Below are 23170 nucleotides of genomic sequence, written 5' to 3' on the forward strand. Positions count from 1 at the left end.
TTTAAAGCCAATTCCCTGCCGCTGGGTGGTTGGTTTGGCTGTCCGGCCCATTGGTGCAGGTTCCTCAAAGCCAGGCAGGTGGCATTTTATTCTTGGGCCTCGGGGTAGGAGACAGGATTAGTTAAGGAGAGCATTAGCACAGCGCACAGTACCGGGAAGTCGTTAATTGCTTGTATGGACCAACGTCGCCGGGCAGAGCGAGGAGACATCTGTGCGTGAAAACGTTACGCCCAGGAGGAGGAGGAGGAGGAGGAGGGAAGAAAAACACCAAGAAAATTAAAAGGGAAAAAGAGAATATAGTGAAAGCTCCCACCCCCGCCCATCTAATGGAACAAGAGGCCTGAGAGGTACAGCAAAATCAGATCCGTTTTGGAAAAATTCCAACCTAAACCATAGCAGGGAGTATTTTCATTTTCTCATCCCCAACCGGACCTTGAGTGATCACTCAGGTGTTCGCCTTAAGCAGGCCGTAGGGAAGCTGTGAGTTTCCAATTCGGTCTTGAGAACCACACTGGGATTCTGATGCGGATCGGGAAGACCCGAGGAGAGCCAAAATTACCCAGAAACTGGACCTGACCCAGGAAGTGGGTCCTAGGTGCACTCTTTCCCAGGTGGAAAGAGGGAAAGAGATGAGGTCGTCAGTCCCACCCTGGGAAGAGAGGTCCTTTGAAGGCTTCCGCACACTGGAGGTGGTGGGTTGCAGGACCTTCTTTGGGGAGGGGAGGGGGGCCTGAAGTTGGGGGGCAGTGCAAGCAGACACTAGAGGAACTGGGTGGGGGAAAGGAGGCTTGATCCTGCCCCCCCAAGAGGTTTCTCCCTAGCTTATAGTTAAAGAAGCAAGGTGGTCTAGTGGAAAGAGCACGGCCCTGAGAATCAGGGGACTTGGACTCTAATCCCAGCTCTGCCACTTATCTGCTGGGTAACCTTGGGCAAATCACTTAATTTTTTTCTGCCTCAGTTCCCTCATCTGCAAAATGGGGACTCAATACTTGTTCTCCCTCCTACTAAGATTTTGAGCTCCATGGGGGACCTGATTTACTTGAATCTGCCCCGATGCTCAGTACAGTGCTTGACACATAGTAAGCGCTTAACAAATACTACAATTATTTTCATTGTTACTGCAGTTGCTCTTAGTCATCAAATGGCATTTGTCCAGTAGCGTCAAAACCACGTATGCATTTTTTATGCTAAGAGCAGTAAAAAAAAAAAAAAACCAACCAAAAAATTATTTGAGGAGAGGGGAAGGAGGTAAACAAATCGTTAGGCTACACTTTTCTTTTTTGGCCCTTAGGGCTGAAGAGTTTGACTTCATGATTTGTAGTTCAGTCTTGCAGCATCAACCCTCTGATCCAAGCAGCTGTCCCTTTTCTCCTATGTCTTTGTAGGTTTTCAATTACTGGCTATATTTTTACTGATGTCTCCAAACCTACAAAATCAAAGCCCCCAAAAATGTCCAAGAAGGAAACGTGGGCTAGTGGATAGAGCATGGGCCCGGGAGTCAGAAGGACTGGGGTTCTAATCCCAGCTCCGCCACTTATCTGCTCTGTGACCTTGAGCAAGTCACTTCACTTCTCTGTGCCTCGGTTCCCTCATCTGTAAAATGGGGATTAAGACTGTGAGCCCTGAGTGGGACAGGGACTGTGATGAACCTGATTACCTTGCATCTACCCCAGTGCTTAGAACAGTGCCTGGCACCTGGTAAGCACTTAACAAATACCATTAAAAAAAACAAACTGGCAAACCCAGCTCTATAGTGATTACATTGCCACTTTTTGTGCTTAATTCCTTTAGACTATGAGCCCCAGGCTGGACCTGATTATCTTGTATCTACCCAGTGCTCATTACAGTGCTTGGCACATAGTAAATGCTTCAACCCTACAACTATTATGATTAATCAAAATATTCTGGACTACACCTCCGCACCAAACTTTATAAAGAAAGCAAAAGGGGAAGAAATTGGTGGAGGCGAGTCTAGGTTGAAAATGAAGTGAAAGGCCTACCAGAAGTCTGAAAACTTTGGAACTGTCTTCGGCAGAAGGAAGTGAAGGAAGCGCCATCCCCTGACATGTGCAGGCCAAAGAGAATATCAAAAGAACCAGCCCCCCAGAACTATCTCATGTCTGGGCTTCACAGAGATGACCAGGGGAATTTCAGAGGTCTTTTCCCAGTTCCAATTTCTCACTTGGCTTTTTCCTTTGTCTTCAGTTTGGTCAGTGGATAAATAAAGGAAGTGAGGAGTCCTGCCTTATCATGGGCCGTGCTACTGGACTCAATGAATTGCAAAGATATTCTTTCAAATGCCAGTGCCTCTTTCAAAAATGATTATAAAAGAATAAATTCAAGGTAACTATTAATCATTATTTCTTCTGCTCAAAAATGTTGGTCACCCACCTTGCCCACGTATGCTCCTCGTTGATTGCTTGTAAAAAGACTACAGGCAGCCACTCATCTCACGCTAGGGCAGGATGCCAGGGGGCTGATTTACCTCATTCTCTCGGTGGGCAGAAGTACGTATCTGAGGAAGCCCAACGGATCCCGCCTGGCCAAGTGGGCAGTCTGAGGCAATTCCTGACATTCCGGTCTATCACATCAGTCTGAAGGCCACGGGGATTTGCCCTAGGCACCTTCAGAAGTCTTGAAAACACCTAAGCCTTGAGCTCTCAGAAGCCCGTCTGCTGATCTGTGGTCGGCACAACGGGGGAAGCCCTGAAGCTAAATCAGCGCTGCCCGCAAGCAGCAGGAGTGGATGCGGTGGACGGGAAGTATGAAGGTGAGGGGTGCAGGGGAATGGAAGATGTAGGTTAATCCAAAACCAAGACCAATGTGTATAAGAGTTTCATGCAACCAAACCAGTGGCCCAATCTGGAGAGCAGCTCTGTCGCGGTGGGTACGTGGGGTGACCGGGGAAATCAAGAGAAGACTGGTACCAACCGCAGGCTGCTGATTCTAGCGCTTACCCTCTCTTTGTAGTAGAAGGAGCTGATGGAGACCTGCTCCTTTTCACTGCGAGTGGGGCTTCCACTGTACAAGCGCAAGTTCCCGGGGGCCTCTGTACGAATCTTCATTGGTGTGATCAGACCACTATGGTAGGCAGACAAGGCTGACAAGGACCTGCAAAGGAAAACATGGTTGTTGTCTGAACCCAGGGTTCTAATGTTGGCCAACAGAGAACAATGTTTGGAGTTGTTTTTCTAGCTTCACAGAGGACAGGATAAGCAGAAATTAAAGGCATGGAAAGGTTCAGCTAAACAAAAAGATCTGTAGACTGATAGAGGCTTCCAACAGAGGCCTTGCAGCCTTCATCCCTAGAAGATCCCAGAAGTGACCATCCAGGATGGATTACCTATTTGTCAGCCAGGAAGAATCTTCTCAGCCTGGCGAATCTACGATTCAGCCTAATCTAGGGCCCTGGGTGTGCTTAATATCATGGCATGTGGGTGATCTTTGTACAAGATGGATCCAGGAAGGGTAATAATCTCTGCTGACAAACTCCAAGGGGCTTGGTGATTAATTCTAAACTGCTTTTTAGTATTTTTCTTCAAATATCTTGCCTAAGACCCTTTTTGATTTTCCACATTTTTTTTACAAGTCATCTCCTGCCTGATTTAATAGTTATGGCACTTGTTAAGCACATATTACGTGTCAAGTACTGTATTAAGTGCTGAGGTACACAGAAATTAATCAGGTTGGATCTAGCCCCTGTCCCACAGAGGGCTCAGAGTCTAACTGGGGGGTAGGATTTAATCCCCATTTTACAGATGAGGTAAATGAGGTAAAGAGAAATTAAGTAACTTGTCCAAGGTCATACATACAGCAGACACGTGGCAGAGCCGGGATTAGAACACAGGTCCTCTGACTCCCAGGTCCATGTTCTTTCCCCTAGACCTCACTGCTTCTTATTCAATGACAGGAAGTTCAGCTTGAATTGAATTTCAGTGATATCTTACTACCACGCTTGGATTGAATAACAGTGAAACCTAGCTCCTTTAAACCTGTTGGGTGAAATATCATATGCACAACTGACAACATCAATGCCAAGGTGTTTCCTTGGCAAATACTAAGGTCTGGGCACCAGACAATAAAGAGGAAAAGGGTATGTATTTTGGGGGCAGCATTATAAAGTCACCTGGGAGTAGGTTCTGTTGGGGACACCGCCCGATGCATGGTCATGGGCCTTGTGAAATATACCAAGTAACCTGTAAAGAAAAAATACCTCTTATTAACCACTGCTCCGGCTGAACAGTAAAGCTTTGGTCCCACGTAACCGAGCCAACGGTCATATTTATTAAGTGCCTATTTGTGTGTGGGTTGGAAAAAATACCAAGAACATTTCAGGTGCCTTCAAGGGACAGGACAGAGCCACTGCTGGTTCAGAGGTAGCAGGGCTCGCAACCCTGAGAGGTCCAAGGAGGTGAATATGTTCAAGAAAGGCCTGGCACTCGGCCCGGCCAGGTTGGAGGAAACAGCAGTATTCCCTACTGCCTTCTTGCCAGCTCTTCTTCCTCCTGCCATGGACTCTGCCTCTGCGGCTGCCGCTCCTGCTGGTGAGGTGGGAGCCAGGCAATGAGAAGCAGGAGCCTCCTGCATGTACTTCATTCATTTGTAATATTAAGTGCTTACTGTGTGCAGAGCACTGTACTAAGCACTTGAGAAAGAACCATACGACAATAAATAGTGACAATCCCTGTCCACAACAAGCTCACAGTCTTGGCTAGGGGAAGCCAGACAGCAGTACAAATAAATAAAATTAGATATGCATAATTAGCGCTGTGGGGCTAGGAGGTGGCAGGCAGGGAGAGCAAAGGGAGCAAGTCCTTTAGACTGTGAGCTCGCTGTGGGCAGGGATTGTCACTGTTTATTGTTGTATTGTTCTTTCCCAAGTGCTGAGTACAGTGCTCTGCAAATAGTATTGCATCCCCCAGTCACTCGTTCCACTGTGTAGAGACTGAACTGCATGGGAACCAGTGATTTTGAGTTGGACCCATCCAAAGGAAGGGTTTTGGTGGGGCCTCGGGAAATGAACACAATCTAGAGGGTCAGAGTTGAGGAAGAGATGGGCCACAATTTTCCAAATACAACACATCTTCTGGTGGAAAACAAGTCAGGACAAATTCTTTCCATTACTTTGTATCGATGCATATTTAAGTAATGTGACCATTTTTATCGTACATTTATGTTCTGTATTTTCTTCTACATTTGTATTTTCATTTCCTCCTAATCATGATCTGTCCTGAGACTTGACCATGAAAATGGTGACGATACATGGTAGTCACTCCACTTCCCTCCTTTAGTTCGGATTTCCAATTTCTGTGCTTTAAAAGACATTCAGTCTGTTAAGAGAAACAATGTTCTCTTCTTCAAGTACTATAACTTCCCATTCTGCAGCTCTCAGTTCAAGGGCAAGCAAGGAAGAATTCTCAATACCTACTAGCTGATAATGACAAACCACCTACATTTTTTTTGCCATCATTCAACAAAAACCCTTTTACAAAGGGAACTTTGAAGGCATCTGGTTTATCAAAGCTCGATGTGGGCAGGGAATGTGTCATGTCCCTCAAGGCTCAGTTCTACGTTCCCCTTCTCCACCCACTCCCTCACAGAACTCATTTGCTCCCATGGCTTCAACTACCATCTCTATCCGGATGATTCCCAAATCTACATCTCCAGTCCTGACTTCTCTCCTTCTCCGCAGTCCCGCATTTCCTCCTGACTTCAGGATCTCTCTATCTGGATGACCCACCGACACCTCAAACTAAATGCGTCCAAAACTGAACTCTGACCTTCCCACCCAAACCATCTTTCTCATTACTGTAGACAATGCCACTATCCTCCCTATGTTGTCCTTGACTCATCTCTCCTCACTCCACCCACATATCCAATCTGTCAACAAATCCTGCCAGTTCTATCTTTACAACATTGCTAAAATCTGCTACCAAACTGATACAAGCACTTATCTTTACCCACCTTGACAATTCATCTGCCTCCTTGTTGACCTCTCAGACTCCTGTCTCTACCCACTCCAGTCTATACTTAACTTGTGCAGCTCATTTTTCTAAAAAAAAAGTTCAGTCTATTCATACAATCTTATCTGTCACCCCACTCCTCAAGAACCTCCAGTGGCTACCTGTCCACCTCCACACCAAACAGAAGCTCTTTACCATTGGCTTTTAAGCACTTAATCAGCTCGCCCCAACCTACTTAACCTCACCAATCCCTTACTACAGTCCAGGCCACATATTTCGCTTCTCTACCTCCAACTTACTCACTGTGTCCTGATCTCATCTATCTCGCTGCCGACTCCTTTCCCATGTCCTCTTTCTAACCTGGAACCCCCTTCCCCTCCATATAAACCAGACTACCACTCTCCCACTTTTAAAGCATTATTATGGTCACATCTCCTCCAAGAGATCTTGCCCGATTCAGCCCTCTTTTCCCCATCTCCCTCTCCCTTCTGCATCTTCTATGTTCTTGGGTATTTGATATTCGCCCCATCCTCCACCTCACAGCACTTACGTACATTTCTTTAAATTATAAATTTCTTATTTAATATCTGTCTCCCTTCCTAGATTGTCAGCTCATTTTAGGCAGGGAAAGTGCCTACCAACTCTCTTGTATTGTCCTCTCCCAGGCGCTTAGTACAGTGCTCTGCACATAGTAAGAGTTCAATAAATACTACTGACTGATTATCAAAACTATCCCCCCGAGTACTCACACTCTTCACATTCTCCATGTCACTGAGAATCTCAGCAGTAACTATCTGAGGGAGCTTTCAAACCAGATTCAGAGCTACTCAAATCTAAGCGATACTAAAGCATTCACGGCCGGATTTGTAATCTAGAGCCTACAGCTCTCAACCTACAGAAAAATCCATCGTAGATAGGAGAATGGTGAGTGGTCTTTGAAAAAGTTACCTGAAAAATTCGAGTTTGGGGATTGAATTTCCCCTTGACAGACTAACCTGCTCCACAGAACCTGGCTCCGGAGGTCCTAGGAAAGGGGATATTGGCATCCTGATAGGACCCATAGGCATTGGTGACGCGGGCAAACGTTGGTAAAGGGGGTGTGACGGAATTGGGAAGAGCATACGGGTTGTTGGAGGTACTGTCTTCTTGGTTCTGAAATACAAAAGCTATGCATCAGTGTTTTGGACGAAGCCATCTTAAAACTGGAATCGCACACAATGGAAATACAGCCGGACAGTCGATTGAACAGAATCGACCACACGAGAGCCCCCCCTCGGCCTGCCTGAAAAGTCCACGGAGAAGCAGGGGGAAACGAAACACAGCAACAGAAAGATGTCGACACAAGAGTGCCGTTCTTCTTACCACAAAGGACTCGAGGCAGGAGACGAGTTGGCGGAGGCAGGGCTCCAGGCAACTCTGGTTCCGTTTCACTTTCTGCAGGGACGTGTCTTTCAGGATCTAGAAAAGGCACGACACACAGAAGGGCTGGCAAAATGTTCCCTCTCATTCACTTCCTCTGCCAAAACAAGGGAAAGAAACTGGAGGTGCAAGGAGACTGTGAGATCCTCAGTAGCGGAGGGGAGGGGAGGATGGGCAGTTGGCCCGAACTCTTTTCTATCCCGTCGGTAAGCAACAAGAATGAAAAGGCTTTAAAGTCTACTTTCGGAATCTTTGGGGATGGTGACATTGCCTTCTCAGGTAGTGTCATGCAACCCCGGCAAACAGCACGTGTGCCCGCACGCACACACAGACACAAACATGCGTGCGCACAAGGACTGACCTTTTTTTTTTTTTTTTTTTTTTTTACTTCTGAGTGCTTTACCTGGCTTCCCCCAGAAAACAAGTCTCAGTGCTAAACATGCACAGCATTTGTTTGATTGGTAGGGGGTCCTGAGGGGTGAAGGAGGGACCCCAGTCTTGAGTGATCTCTTTCAAGCCACACTTACTGGCTCAGGCTTCGTACGTGACGGCCCGGCTAAAAACCAAGGCTTTCTGATTGTCAAAGGATAGATTTAAGGCAGGAGGGAGATACGAATTCCTGGTTTTCTCGGGTTAAATGCAGGCACTCTATCTCAACGAATCCAGATTTCCACTGTGCTTGGAGATGGCACTCTTAATAAATGACCTTTTACGTGATGTTCAACTCCTGTTGCCGAGGGAGCACAAGAAGCCTCGCACATCTCCAAAGACGGGGAAAGAGTGAGAATAACTTCAAGTGTGTCAGCAGTTGAGGAGGAAGCAAAGAAATTTACACACCTCAGGGAATGGCCAGTTACAGCAAGAGGGGGTCTAGCAGGAAATGTTTCACTTTTAGTCTGTTCTCATTCTCTTGGAAAACCAGCACCATCTGAGGAATAACCAGTTCGGGGCTACGGGGAGGAGGCGCAGATGCAGCGCTCACCTACCCTCCCCCATGAGACAGGATGGTCTACTGGATAGAGATAGGCCTTGGAGCCAGAGGACCTGGGTTCTAATCCAATTTCTACCACTTGCCTGCCAAATGACCTTGGGCAAAGTCACTTAACTTCTCTGGGCCTCATTTTCCTCAACTGCAAAATGGGGATTCGCTACCTGTTCTCTCTCCTACTCAGACTGTGAGTCCCATGTGGGCCAGGGGCTGTGTCCGACCTAATTAACTCGAATCTGTTCCAGCCCTTAGAACAGTGCATGACACAGAATAAGTGCTTAACAAGTACCATTAAAAAAAATTACTGCGAGGCCCGAGGAGGCCCAAATGGACCTGGATCCCAGGAGGTCCAGGTTCTGATTTGCTCCTTGTCTCCCTGAAAAAAGGGTCAAGGGGGACAGGGTCCCCATACACCTTTGCCATCCTGCTGGCTTGATGAAAGTGTAGTCTAACATCAAGGGGTTTAGCAGGTATATTTTATCCTTTGCCTTATTCCAGCTCCACCGTTCGCTATCTCTTCCATGCCCATCAAATACAGCAAGCATATCATTTCTCTTAGTTTAACACTGCCTTGCGGAAGGAAAACTTAAGTTTCTCAACTGTCAGATTTGCTCGGTTTCCCGCCGTTACGATTCCTACACATCACTCCACCCATCCATCTGGGGTATAGACTCCGCAGAGACACCTACCTTCAAGAGCTTGGCTTTCATTGTGGATGTGATGGTTGTGGGATTAATAAACTGGAAGGAAGGAGCGGCATTATTGGGGTACTGCACAGGGAACTTCACCAGCATTTTGACTCGGTGATTGCCGCAGTGCACGGATACTGTGCAGCTCCGATCCACTGCGTCCATCTACGAGATAAATCAGCCACCTTGGAATCAGATTTCCACAGGCCTCCCCAATTTATAACAGTTAACGTTATTGAGTGCTCTGCACTTCCAAAGTCAAGCTCGGTCACATAAATATGGAAGACGGTTTCAAAAAACAAACCCCAAAAGAATCTCCATTTATCCAGCAATTCTTTCTGAGCATCTTAACGCACTCTGTGATTTTAAAAATCTCATTTATTCTCACCTCTGAGATGGGGCAGGGGTTTGAATTGTTACAGTCATTTTCTAAACTGTAAGAATAGGCAAGTGACTTGGTTCAGGACCCATGGCGCATCAGGGGCCAAAGATGGAAAAAGATTCAAGGGGAGAGGAGTGAACAAGTGGGTAGATGTGCTCACTGACTGATAGAGAATCCTTCGCCACACTGCTTCCTATGAAGGGCAAAAGCCAACAGAAATACCCTCTGAAAAATAAACACTTTCTGTCCTCTCTACCATGCCTCTACAGATCATTTTGCTGGGGTCCTCATGGAGAGATCCTGATTCTCAGAAGCAAAGAATTCAGCAGCACATCCCCGGACCAAGGCGGACTAGAGGCTAACGCCACGTGACAGGGCAGTCAACCAGCGAGATGATCTTCTAATATAAACCAAAAAAATCCGCCTGCCTCCCCATAAGACAAAACGTCATCAGTCTATCTCCAGGCTCAACTCCTGAGGTTTCCATCCTTCTGGGATTCGAGCCAAAGAGTTGAGTAGGGAATGAGTTCTTTGTGTGATTCAACTGAATCAGGCTGTATCGACAGGGCCTGGAGAGCCCAGAAGACCTCTGGGCAAAAAAGGCAAAACGTTGTTCCCTCTCCTCCTCCCCTTGCTGCCAGTAAGCAGAGGAGAATATTTTTAAACCTTTCTTGACTTGGATCTTGAGCCCAATGTGGGGCAGGGACTGTGTCAAACCTGATGATCTTGTATCTACCTCAGGGCTTGGCACACAGGTAAGCGCTTCACAAATACCACAGTGATTGAAGCCCTTGCCTCCACGATGACGTTCCGGATCTGCACGTTGATCAGGGAGAATTCTTGCTGTAGCGTCTGAGGTAGCCCCATCTGATCTGCTTTCTTTCCCATCAGGAGGCTGTTAGGGGAGTCTTCCTTTGAGGCCACTGGAAGAAGGGAGGAAAAGTTTACTTCTCGGATTGTGAATCCCTCAAGGGACAGGGACCTTGTCTAATTCCCACCCGAGTATCCGCCTCTCAGCGCTTAGAGCAGTGCTCTGCATTCAGTAAGTGCTTAATAAATACTACTACTGGGAAACAGTATTTAAAATCCATCCTAGAGCTTTGGGGTTTCTGCAGTCTCCAGGCATTTGAATCTCAAAGCAAACACACAGACTTGCAGAGCCTTTCGGATGAACGGGGAAGATCATCTTCTGAGGTCAGCGAGAGCTGTGAGCACGCTGCTTCAAGCCAGAATAGCAGAGAGAAGAGCTCACCCTAACCTTGAGAAACTTTTATTAAAAACATATCAGATTTGGTCAAAATGGAGTGACTTTCCACATTACACTCCTCAATCCCATTGTTTACTGTGACCTCTCATACGCAGTTATCAATTGGGATAACAAAAAGATGGCACCAGGAATTGCTACACTGTTCTAAGTGCTTGGGAGAGTTCAGTACAGTAGCATTATTAGACTGCCCTTGGGGGGCTAACAGTCCACTAGAGTGCACAATCTTTTCTACTGGAGAGGAGATGGATTTTCCTCTTGCACTTTAAATGCCTCAAAAAGTCAGTGATAAAAGGCAATGCAGGAAAGCCGTTTAAAAGAGTTTAAACTCGGGGAGGAGGAGTTTCAGAACATGACAGTGATTCTCCGCTTCATTCCTTTTGATTTTTATCAGGTCTTCCATCTACAGTAAAAAAGACATCAAAGCATGCAATCCGTAGCTAGAAGAATGTGCACCAGAGGTTATAGGATCAGGATATAAAAACCTACTGCCTTATTCAGTTTGATTTTGCTAGCGAGGAGTGAGTGTGGAACCTACAGATTAAAGCAGGGTAGACTAGACTAGACTGACGAAGAAGCAGCATCTCATCCGAAAAACAACCTCGTTTTCTAACAGTGGGGAGGAAAGAAACCCAAATTCAAGCTTTACCAAATCACCCACTGCATTTTCAAAGGCCCCAAACTCTCCCCTAAATCTAGAACTCTGAAAATTAAGAGGGAGTGAACTGCGATCATGTGGTTTCCAGTGGTTTTCTGGCAAGCTTGCTTCTGGCACCTGTCTGGCCCAGAGTGCAAGGGTCAAGCATATTTTTGAAAGCACAGTTTAGGAAAATTAAGCCTACTCTTCTGAGGGAAACCTAACACTATTGGAGATTGTGCTCAGAAGACAGGACTAAGGATTCTGGAAACAGGAAGCATCTTTTGAATCCACCCTGGAAAGCTGGGCAATAGCACATCAGCCAGATTGACAGCAAACAGGACAAGGGCGGAGGCACAGAGGTGGGAGGTGAGAGGCCTAAAATGTCATCTGTCAACCAGGCAGATTTACTGATGTCAGATTCCCAGGGCAGAAGCATAGGCAGAGTCCGGAACCTGCCTCGAGATACCTGACAATCAGGCTGACTTCGATGCCAGACAGGAAGCCTGCGGGAAGATTCGACCACACTGAAAAAATACCCCACCTACGCAAACTCAACCGAATGCATTTCTGCCTTTCTGTGCTAGACAACACTAGGAATATTGGCACCGCATCTCTTTAACAGCTGACAAACAAGATAGATATTGCTAACTCCATTAAGGAGGAATTGAATTCTGGGGGAAAAAATTTCCGTATTTGCTGGGCGCAAGTGTCTCGGGTTCACTTTTATTTTTAATATTCATCCCTTCACACCCCACTCAATCAGTTTCTCTAATCCACTGAATAACTCCCAGCCCTTCCTCCTTTCCTCTTGGAAGACCCCTTATCAGAGTCCAGTCCCTAGCCCCCTGATATTACATACCACCAATCCTAGGTCTGTTACTGACTCTCCATAAAGTCCTGGGAAAGACACTTCACCTAATCTGCTAAAGAACCTGGATTACCTTCCTCTTCTCCATGACTTGAGTTGTGCTGGTGATCTGAATCCTGAGGGTGGAGTGTCTTGTCCGGCTCTGGCAGAAGAGAAATGCCCTCGATGAACTCATCGACGCTATCCAGAATGTCATTCGCACAGAGCTGAAAAAGATGAGAACAACGGGCCCTCATCTCAAGGAAGCCAGAAATTAAGAGGTCCTGGCAGACCTGAGCCATGTCACTTCACAGAAGGGGAAAATTCAGCTTTTTCATTCATTTCTTCATTCATTCATTCATTCATTCAATCAATTGTATTTATTGAGCACTTACTGTCTGCAAAGCACTGTACTAAGTTCTTGAGAGAGTACAATATAATAATAGACACTTTTCCTGCCCACAGTGACCTTTTGCAAGAGCTCCAATTTTGAGGATGAACAGGTAGCAGTTACATTCGGAATTGACCAAGGTTGGTTTCCCTCTACCGACTCTTCTGGCTTACCTCGCCCTGCCTTTAATATTCTGGTGGCAGGTCACCACTATCGTGGTTTTTAAAAGCTTAGAAAACCTATCCTGATTCTTAGGTAGTCACTAGGCTAAGGCCACCATGCCAGACACCTTCATTTCACCCATTAGTCTCGGTGAACCGTTCCGCTCTGGACCCAGTGCTAGAGTCGCCAGAGTAAGGATATTTGTCCTCAAAAAGCTGGAGAGCCACTTCACACAGAACACAGTTGCAAAGAGACACAAAGCCTCCCTGGAGGGGCAGCCTGATTTTGCTCGGCAAAATGTGCATACTGTGTTGTCACATTCAATGTGACACTTGCCTGACGCAAATGCTATAAGTCTGGGACCCTTTGGGTCCCCCTTGAGCTACCTGAAAAAGGATTCATTCTCCTTCTGGGATTCTTTCTGGCCATTTGGAGGAAAAAAAGAAAGCCCAACAGCTCTGTTTATTTGCTCAGACCTTGCCACATAAATCTCCCGCATCAGGGAGAATAAGGTGAGGACAAGAAATAAATTTCACAAGAGTTACATGGGCCGATAAGGTCACAGGCTCTTTGGGACTTGCGATCCCAGAGAGGTTGTTTGGCCCTCTCTAGTTTAAATCCAGGAGCTCTTCACCCTTGACTTTCTTGCATTCATTTCATTTTCCCAAATCCTCTTCCTCTTTTTCCAAAATCCCTAAGGATGATCATCTGCAATTGATTCCTCTCATCAAAAAGCACTTCATTCCTACCCTCTGGAGCTGGGAGTCCACACGCCACATCCGCAGGGTCTGGTCCCGTGACCACGTAACCAGCTGGTAGTCTTTTGACCCTAGAAAATTCAGAACAACAAGTCGAGAAATGATGAAAAGCTTCCTGAGGCTTGCCTTGACACTGTGGCGGTTACCAATACGTTGGTGCACACATCTGAAGAAAATAAACAGGCTCTGAAGGGAAACATGGCCATGCATAAGAATAATAATGATACTATTTGTGGTACTTGTTAAATGCAGACTACGTGCCAAGCACTGTACTAGCACTGGGGTGGATAAAAGACAACCAGGGACCACATGGGGGCTCACATTCTTAGCAGGAGGGAGCACAGATATTGAATGCCCATTTTGCAGATCAGGGAACTGAGGCACAGAGAAGTCAGGTGACTTGCCCAAGGTCACACAGCAGGGAAGTGATAGAACTGGGATTAGAACTCAGGGCCCTCTGACTCCAAAGGCTCATGCTCTTTTCATTAGGTCACATTCCTTTCCAAGTGCAATCTCCCTTCCACTCGGCCAAAGGCTACAAGTCTGTTCGGGGTATCTTATGACAGAACCAAATGGAGGCACATTTCAGCAGCTGCCAGAAGCTCCCCAGGCAGTAAGATCAATCACCTCAGAAACCCAAATTTAAGGACATGGTGATGGAACAAAAAAACCCCAAACTATTAACTGGTTTGGAAAAACCAGAACACAGGTCTATGACTTTTCTCATAAACTTTCTACCACTGGAAGATCCCCAGCTATGTTCCCAGATGAGATCAATCAATGGTATTTATTGAGCACTTACTGTGTGCAGAGCACCCTACTAAGCTCTCGGGAGAGTTCGACACAGAGTTGGCAGGCGCATTCCCTGCATGCAAGAAGCTAACAGCCTAGAGGGGGATCTGTTCAGCGTCATACTATGTTATCAACTTGGACTTTTAGAATAAGTCTCTCCAATATCTGCTGATTCTTTGAGAAAGACACAACAGATACGAGGTCAGAGCAATTAAAAAAACTTTTACTGTTGTTGTTGCAAATACCTATTTGAATTGTCTAAATGATGAAGTGAGTCCAAAGGTGACAAAAAGGGTCCTGTGTTAGGGGAGGAGTTGAGTCAATAAAAATAATAACTGTGGCATTTGTTAAGTGCTTACTATGTGCCACGCACTGTACTGAGCCCTGGGGTGGATACAAGCAAAGTAGGTTGGACGCAGTCCCTGTCCCACGTGGGACTCACAGTCTCGATCCCCATTTTACGGACGAGGTAACGGATGCCCGGAGAAGCGAAGTGACTTGCTCAAGGTCACCCAGCAGATAAGTGGCGGAGCCAGGATTAGAACCCATGACCTCCTGATTCCCAGGTCCATGCTCTATCCTCTACACCGTGCTGCTTCTCAAGGAATCAGGACTGCTATTCCAGAAAGAGCCAGGCTTAGGGCTAGAAGGGATGAGTGTCCTGAAAGCCTAGGACTCCGGCACAATCTCTCATCAGGGCACGAAGCAGAAGAACCTACCAGCCTTAACTAATGAATGTCACAATCGGGCAGGCTTCAGTCATCAGACCCTTCCCTAGCCTCACCTTCCTTTTGCTTCCTCCACTGGAACTCCAACACCACATCGTCGTGCCCCACGAAGGTGTGCACTGGCGTGTTCAGATCAAAGACATTCCAGAGAAGCAGGCTGTTCTCCCGTCGCAGCTGGGGGACCATCACCGTCACTAGCCCGTTGCTGAAAGGCTTGCGGGGAGAAAAGGGGAGATGAGAGCCCACAGTCACTGACTGGAGAGACTCAACGACGAGAACTGAGGCGTTCCCAGTCAAACCCAGTCTTAAAAATGTGTTCGTCATATTCTGCAGTCACTCCCTGATCATTTTCCCGATAAAATAAAAAGAAATGACAGGCCCGGAGGGTGAGAAACTGCACGGTGGGCCGCATGCCCTCTACTGCTCACCCACTGCTCCTAAAAGTCCCTGACCCGGAGGGAAGAAATCCTCTGTGATTTCGAAGTTGACGTTTGGCTCAAACCCCCGTGGCTTGAGAATTTGTTGGCTGCGACAAGTACCTTTGACAGCAATCACTGTTGGACTCGGAAGATTTCAAAAGATTAAAGCCAACTAGGCAAGATTGAGGGAGCCCTCTCTAGCTTGCCCTGCTCTCTCCTTGGGAAAACAGTACTTTTAACTGCTTCACCTCAACTAACTCCTCGAACGAAGCCTACTTTAACTCGCACTGTGCTACTCTTTCCTTGCTCTTTTACGCTCTATTTGCCTGTCCAGTTGAACAGCTGAATCTGGTTTCTAGTGAGAATGTGTAATTCTCCGTGAATTGAATCTGGGATTCCAAAACCAACCAAGGGCAGAATTATTTTTCCCCTCCCCTGCTAACACCTCTAGTCTGCTTTCATAAACCAATTTCATTTCATTCACATGAAAAAAAATTTATACACAAGGAAGACAGCTTTGGGTCTGATGCCTAAGTCCTCACAGCTGCAAAAGCAATATATTGTCTAAAGTCACCCCCTCACTATATATAACCCCAGTCAGTAAATCGGTGGCACTTAATGAGTGCTTGCTGTGTGTGGAGCACTGTATTAAGGACTCGGGAGAGTATAATCCATTAGAATTTGTAGACACAAATCCCTGCCCACAAGGCTCTTACAGGGTAAAGGAGACAGATAATGAAATAAATTACAGATGAGGGAAATGACAGGATAAAGGGCGTGTACGCAAGTGTGATTGAGCTGAAGGTGGGGTGAATAACAAGTACTTAGAGGATACAGATCCAAGAGCACAGGTGATGCAGAAAAAAGAGTGATTAGGGAAATCAGCTCTATAAATGCTGCTTTATTCTTTCCCAGACCTTTATAGTACATCCCAAACTAATAAATTATCTTACAAGGATCGCCCCAATCTTTCAGTCATTACTTAACAGGACAGAGCAAACTGTCAGAGTGACATCTCAAGTCCATTAGCACGCACATGCTCCCTTTGGACTTTCTTGTGTCCCTGAACATTTCTTTGCCCACTAACACCATTAAGCTAAAGGTGCGGAGTAGAGTAATGGTTTGACATTCCAACAGTCAAGACTCACAGTCTCTAAAGATGACCACCCCAGAGGAAATGAGGAGGTAGAAGTATTTATGAAATCACTACCATCTCTGCCCCAAATGCCTGAAAACTACCGAAATCAGAAGTACTGTACAAAGAAAATACAGAAATTGACAACAGTGCAACTCAAATGAAATTTTCACAACAGCTGATTATCATCAAACTTCTCGTGGACCCTTAAGGCCACCAGAGGCACAAGGATAAGTTTGAGCGAGGGAGTTGCCGTGTCTCATACTCACAGTGTATCTGGCCTTCCAGACAGGCACCTGGCAAGGGAGAATATTGAGGTATTTCCGAGGCTGGCGGTAATCCCAGAACTGGGAACAAAGAAGAGGATAGTTTTCAGAATAAATTTTGAGAATAAAATCCATCGTATTAGTTGGACTCAGCTGATTTTTTTTTTTTTGGTTAATTTTATGGTATTTGGTAAGGGCCAGGCACTGTACTAAGTGCTGGGGCTGATGCAGGTTGGGCACAGCCCATGTCCCACATGGGGCTCCCAGTCTTAATCCCCATTTTGCAGATGAGCTAACTGAGACACAGAGAAGTGAAGTGACTTACCCAAGGTCACAGAGCAGACAAGTGGCACAGCCGGGATTAGAACCCAGGTTCTTCTGACTACCAGACCCCTGGCTCTATCCACTTCTTTGCAACCCCTTACCATCTGTCCCCTCAAAATACATTTCTGAAAAGCACTTTGCAACTCGGTCTAAAGAGGTCGGGTCTCTGCAAAAGAGTCCCTAGTTAATAAATATTGTAGGAACTCAAATTTGGGTCCTCCTGTTGATGAAACACTAAAAATCTTCAATCCTTTCCCATGCCTCACCTCAGGTCACCTTCAGGTTACCTAATTAGCCACCTTCCACATAGTTCGGGAGGAAACACCAAGACACCTAGTACTGCAGATGCAATCAATGTTCACAGCGTTTGGCATCCAGAGAGGGACTCCATGGTAACTCTCCACTGAATTTGGGAAGACTAGCTGGAGACATTAGAAGATCCACCCAATAGGGGAAATCTTTTGTGAAGAAAAGACTAAAAAGGACTCTTAAGACAGACAAGGCATTTCCTGCTCCCATGGACCATATTGTATGGATCGCATTCGCGGCCTGGTGGAAAGAGCACGGCCCTGGGACTCAGAGGACCTGGGCTCTACTCTCAGCTCTGCCACTTGTCTGCTGTGTGACCTTGGGAAAGTCACTTCACTGGGCCTCAATTACCTCATATTTAAAATGGGGATTTAGATTGGGAGCCCCAAGAGGGACAGGAAGTTTAACCAAACTGTTACCTATCTTGTCACAGTAAGTGCTCTACAAATCCCACAGCTATTATGGGACCCTCTTCTGGACAATCGCTCACCTTGACAGAGTTGTCCTGACTGGATGTGGCCAAGATGTGTTCATTGTCCGGGTGCCAGTCCAACCCATGGATTTTGGAGAGGTGGGCAGCTAGATATTCCATTGCCGTGCTCGGTTTCTGTAATCAACAATATCAGAGTTCTCTCTCCTTGGCCCCGATTGGTCAATAAAAGACAACAGCTCCACTCACGCTTAGCAGGGGCTTGAGACTACAGGCAGGGCCTGCCTTCTCAGATTTGATGTTTAGATAGGGCTCAGGATTTAAAGACGAAAAGATGTCTTCATCCCACTTTGAAAGTTTAGTCCTTTCCCAGTCTCCTTTCCTCTGGCCCTCCAAAAACACCGACTACAAAACAGATCTGAAATCCTGTGATTAAACTGATGGACCATTAAAAACCCTTTTGTCTACGACTCCTTAAATCAAGCATGCAAATTAGCCCAGATCAAGTCTGAAGAAAATTAAGCATGGGTGAAAGTATTAAGGGCACCTTCCAAAAGTCAGGCTACATTGGAAGCAGTTGGCAGTAAGAATTTGAAATGCTGGGAGTAATATTTTATTTCTGAACACTCAATTCTGCTCTGATACATTTTCATTAAACAATTTCGCTATAACTCCATGGAAGACTTAGGGAATGTTCTTCCCGCAACACGACTTTGTTTGGGCATAACGTGGTCCATAGGTTGGTGCAAATAGATTCGGTGAAGAAAGAGTTGGTTGTGTGTTTGCTGCTAGAACTTCCTGCCTCTGCCTCCGACCTCCTGTCAGGTCCTACAGAGTACTTTGTGTTTCTGCAACTTCACAGCATTTAACACCGAAAAATAACAATAAGCAGCCGAGATGTGAACATTCCGATAATATAAACATAAAACTAGAGGAATTGGTATGGAAAAACGTCAGTCATGGTGGTATCTGAGAACCATCTATCCCCAAACCCATGAACTCCCACTGAACTTAGGGTTACCGGATTTTCCTGCAAAACAAGTCCCACATTAAAAGGAAGACTTACCATATTTCCTATTCATGCTCCAGTGCTGACGTCTGGCTTAACGTCATATTTATTCATATTCATATTTATTGAACATCTTCTGTGAGTGATGCACTGTTCTAGGTCCCTGGTGGACTTACACAAGAGGTGACAGAAATAATTCCGGCCCTTAGGGAGATAAGAGTCTCACGGGGTAGACTAGATGGGCAGAAATTGCTGAATTTGCAAGAGTTAAAAAGATTGAGAGACTACCACAAGAGAATACATAAGTTATACAATGAATGGATGAAACATAGGGCTTAAGCAGCTGAGGGGTTGGCATGACTAAGAGAGTGCGGGGACTAATAAAAGAACGGCTATCAATGGAGTCGATTTGAGAGGGTTTTGAAGAAGGCTGGGGACTTGGCTTAGTGAAACTGTGGCCAGGTGGGTCGGGGGGAGGGTGATCCAAGTTGGGGGAAAGGCAAGAGTAATGGACTGACAAGAAGAGTCAAGAGCCATCAATCAACCAAGCAACAGTATTGACTGTGTTTAGAGTACTGCTCCAAGGATTTGGAAGTGTGACTAATAAGAAGACTCGATCCCTGCCTGCAAGGAGTTTACGATCTACTGGGCGAGCCGGTATGAAAGAATCTATAAGACCAAGAGTACGTAAACTTATATGCACAGAAGTGCCACTAAGGGTCTTGAGTGCAAAAATGCTGAGATGACAGTAAGGAGGATGGGTCCAAAGAAGTTAAAAAAACGAATCAGGGAGAGTCTCCTGAAGGAGACGGGAGTTCGGAAGGAGACAGCTGGGGAGAGCGCAAGACAGGAGGAAAGGTGTGAGGCAGAGGAAATGATTAGAATAAGAGTAATAATGATAAGAACAACAATAATAACGGTATCTGTGAGGTACCAAGGACTGTACTAAGCACAATGTTAGACAAAAGGTAATTAAAACAAAGAGTCCCTGTCCCACATGGGGCTCACAGTCTAAGTAGAAGGGAGAACTGTATTTAATCCATGTTTTACAGCTAAAAAAACTGAGGCATCGAGAAGTGACTTCCCCAAGGACACACAGTAAGTAAGTGACAGAGCTGGTATTAGAGCCCAGGCCCTCTGACTCCCAGATCTGGGCTCTTTCCTCTACGTTAGTCAAGCTGCTTTCTCAGGTTGTAGGCGGGCAAGTCTAGAATATGTCACAGAGAGATGATAAATTTGGCAAAAAGGGAGAGTGTGAGATGGAGAAGGGAGTGGATAGATAAGAGTTAAGAGAGTTGATAGGGAGCCCCTGAGGCAATGATCAGGAGTTGCCTCTAGACTGTAAGCTGATTATAGGCAGGGAACATACCTACCAACTCTGTTGGACTTTACTCTCCCAAGTTCTTAGTGCTTCGCACCTAACAGGTGCTCAGTAAATGCCACTGATGACGATGAATGCAAAGATGAATAGGAAACCACTGAAAGGTTTTGAGGAGAGGATGTCATGCATGTCATGCAGAATGACACTTTAGAAAGGTGATCTAAGCGGCAAAATGAATCACAGACTGCAAAGAGAGAGGCAGGCAGCCGGGGCAGCAGTAAGAAGCTTGATATAGTAGTCGAGTCCGGATACAAAGAGCATCCGGATCAGGATGGTGGCCGTTTGAATGGAGAGGAAGCGAGGCTTCAGGAAACGTTCTGAAGGAAAAGTCAATAAGATTTAACAACAGATCGAACCTGAGAGTTGAAAGACAGCAGGGAATCAAGGATATAGGAAGGAGGGTGGTGGTGTCAACTTTACTGGGGAACAGATGGAGAAGAGGATTTGGGAGGAAAGATGAAGAGTTTAATTTTCAACATACTGAGCTTAAAGTGTCCACAGGACATCCATATGGAGAGGTCTTGAAAGCAAAAAGAAATGAGAGACTGCAGATGGCGAGAGAGGTAGGGGCTAGAGAAAGAGATCCGGTAATCATCCATGAAGAGGTAATACTTGGATCTGTCCCCTTTGAGCACTTGATATTCACCCACCCTCAGCCCCACAGCACTTGGGTACATATCTGTAATTTATTTATGGTGATGTCTGTCTCCCCCTCTAGATGGTAAACTCCTTGTGGGCAGGGAACGTGCCTTCCAACTCTGTGTACTGCACTCTCCCAAGCGCTTAATACAGTCTGTACACAGTAAGTGTGCAATTAATACCATTAACTGATTGAGCTGAAGTCAGGGGAGCTGATGAGCCACTTGAGGAAGTGAGCATCAAGTGAGAAAAGTAGAGGACACAGAACAAAGAGCATTGAGGGACACCTAGGTAGAGGGAGTGAAAGCAGAAGAAGACATAGTGAAAGAGGTTGAGAAAGAGCGGCCAGAGAGGTAAGAGGGAACTGGGATAGTGAAACAAAGGTGAGGGAGAGGCCCACCATGTTAAAAAGCAGCTGAGAGGTCAAGGGGGATTATGCTAGAGACCATTAGGTTTGGCAGGATGACACAAGCAGCTGAAAAGGGGGGAGACTGATAAAACGGCTACTGCAAAAATCTAACTGGGAGGCAATGGAGGTTTGTCCTACGGTAACAGAATAAATAAGGAATGAAAAGGTCCGGTCTGTGAAATATTCAGAAGGAAAACAGCAAGACACAGAGTCAGACAATTTGATAGGGAAATGTGAATCAAGATGGAGAGTTTATGGGATGGGGTGGAGGCGGGGAGGCGGGGTAGAGGTACCACTGTCAGTGATGGAAAAGTCAGGAAGAGGAAAGGGTTTGAAGTTTAGGAGGGAAGATAAAGAGTTTAATTTTGGCCTTTTTAGGTTTAAGATGCTAGAGGACAACTAGTTGGAGATGTCCTGAAGGCAGGAGGAAATACAAGATTGTAGGACAGGCGAGAGAGATCACAGGCCAGAGGGGTAAAGTCAAACCACAAAAGCATATGAGGTCCCTGAATGACAAATTGGCAAATAGAATGCCTTTGGAGGGTGAGACTATTTTGGAAAGCTTCTTCAAAGTTTGTTTAACTGTCTGAGGACAAGCCACAAAGCCTAGGTGATGTTATCTTCAATCAGTCAATCATATTTAGTGAGCACTTACTATGTGCCGAGCACTGTATTAAGCGCATGGGAGAGTACCTTACAATAGAATTAGCAGACATGTTCCCTGCCCATAACGAGTCTACAATCTACAGGTGAGTTTACAGTTTCATGGGTAGCATTTTTTTCAAACGGTCACCTTATCTGATTGCTGTTTGAATTGAACTGAATCAGAAGACCAGAGATGATTCAATAATATGTACGTCCAAAAATTTGAAGGGTTGGGAAAGAAAGACTTATTTAGGCCAAAACCAACTTTTTTCATCAGTTTTTCATTTAGTAATCAATTCATGGTATTTATTGATCACTTAGCATTGTGCAGAGCAGTGGATTAAGCACTTGGGAGAGTACAATACCACAGAGTTGGTAGACATGCTACCAGCCCACAGTAAGTTTACAGTCTAGAGGGATCCTTATAAATCTGGGCTCCTCATAAATGGTTATTCTTTATTTATGAATGTGTGCGGGTTCAAGTGTTTTTGCCTAACCTGCTCATCTCCCCAGAGGTTCACCAGCAAGAAAACTCAGTCAGCTTTCTTTCCCACACAAGCGGAAAGCAGCATGGCCTAGTGGAAAGAGCATGGGCCTAGGAATCAGAGGACCTGGGTTTTACTCTTAACTCCACTGCTTGTCTGCTTTGTGACCTTGGGGAGACACTTAACTTCTCTGTGCCTCAGCTACCTCATCTGTAAAATGGGGATTCAGACTATGAGTCTTAGGTGGGACAGGGACTGTGTCCAACCAGATTATCTTGTTTCTTCCCCAGCTCTTAGTACAGCACTTGGCATATAGTAAGTATTTAACATGTACCATTGAAAAAAAATTGTAGGGTCACTCTCCTGGGTGAGCAGGTGTTTGGTTATCTCCAAGAATAGAGTTTTTGGCGAACTTCAAATGATCGAAGCTTGTTTATTTGGCTGCCTTCAAGGAGGAGATGCATGGGGGACCCAATCGTGCCCCTTTTTAAAAGCACACCATTCTAATCCATCTTTATATAAACTGCTTTTCCTCCAAAGTAAGCACGGAACAAAACCAATACTCTCTAACCTTCACTATGTCCATGAAGGGCAGCAGGAGCGGAGAATGAGAAAGGGGCTTCACAAAGGGTACACAGAGCTTATTCAGGGACAAAGAGTCAGGTTTACCACTGGGTCTGATAAACCTTATGCTTT

At 45.8% G+C, this 23170-nt stretch overlaps 1 protein-coding gene across 4 annotated transcripts in view; it reads right to left on the reverse strand.

Annotated features, from left to right (window-relative positions):
- The window catches only part of WDR59 (WD repeat domain 59), a 72801-nt gene that overhangs the window by 18538 nt on the left and 31093 nt on the right, over positions 1-23170 (reverse strand). For 2 of the 4 annotated variants that reach the window (XM_029075842.1, XM_029075841.1), the window contains exons 8-19: positions 17967-18083; positions 16847-16924; positions 15080-15236; positions 13495-13574; positions 12287-12419; positions 10237-10364; positions 9060-9224; positions 7326-7421; positions 6959-7115; positions 4127-4196; positions 2958-3111; positions 153-209 (exon numbers count right to left, since the gene is read on the reverse strand). In XM_029075842.1, the coding sequence (XP_028931675.1) occupies positions 153-209; positions 2958-3111; positions 4127-4196; positions 6959-7115; positions 7326-7421; positions 9060-9224; positions 10237-10364; positions 12287-12419; positions 13495-13574; positions 15080-15236; positions 16847-16924; positions 17967-18083 (1392 nt within the window). The remainder of the gene's footprint in view (positions 1-152; positions 210-2957; positions 3112-4126; positions 4197-6958; positions 7116-7325; positions 7422-9059; positions 9225-10236; positions 10365-12286; positions 12420-13494; positions 13575-15079; positions 15237-16846; positions 16925-17966; positions 18084-23170) is intronic. The other 2 variants (XM_029075844.1, XM_029075843.1) reach the window with 1 other exon arrangement.

Source organism: Ornithorhynchus anatinus, chromosome 11 (genome assembly GCF_004115215.2).
Source record: "Ornithorhynchus anatinus isolate Pmale09 chromosome 11, mOrnAna1.pri.v4, whole genome shotgun sequence".
Taxonomy (NCBI): Eukaryota; Metazoa; Chordata; class Mammalia; order Monotremata; family Ornithorhynchidae; genus Ornithorhynchus; species Ornithorhynchus anatinus.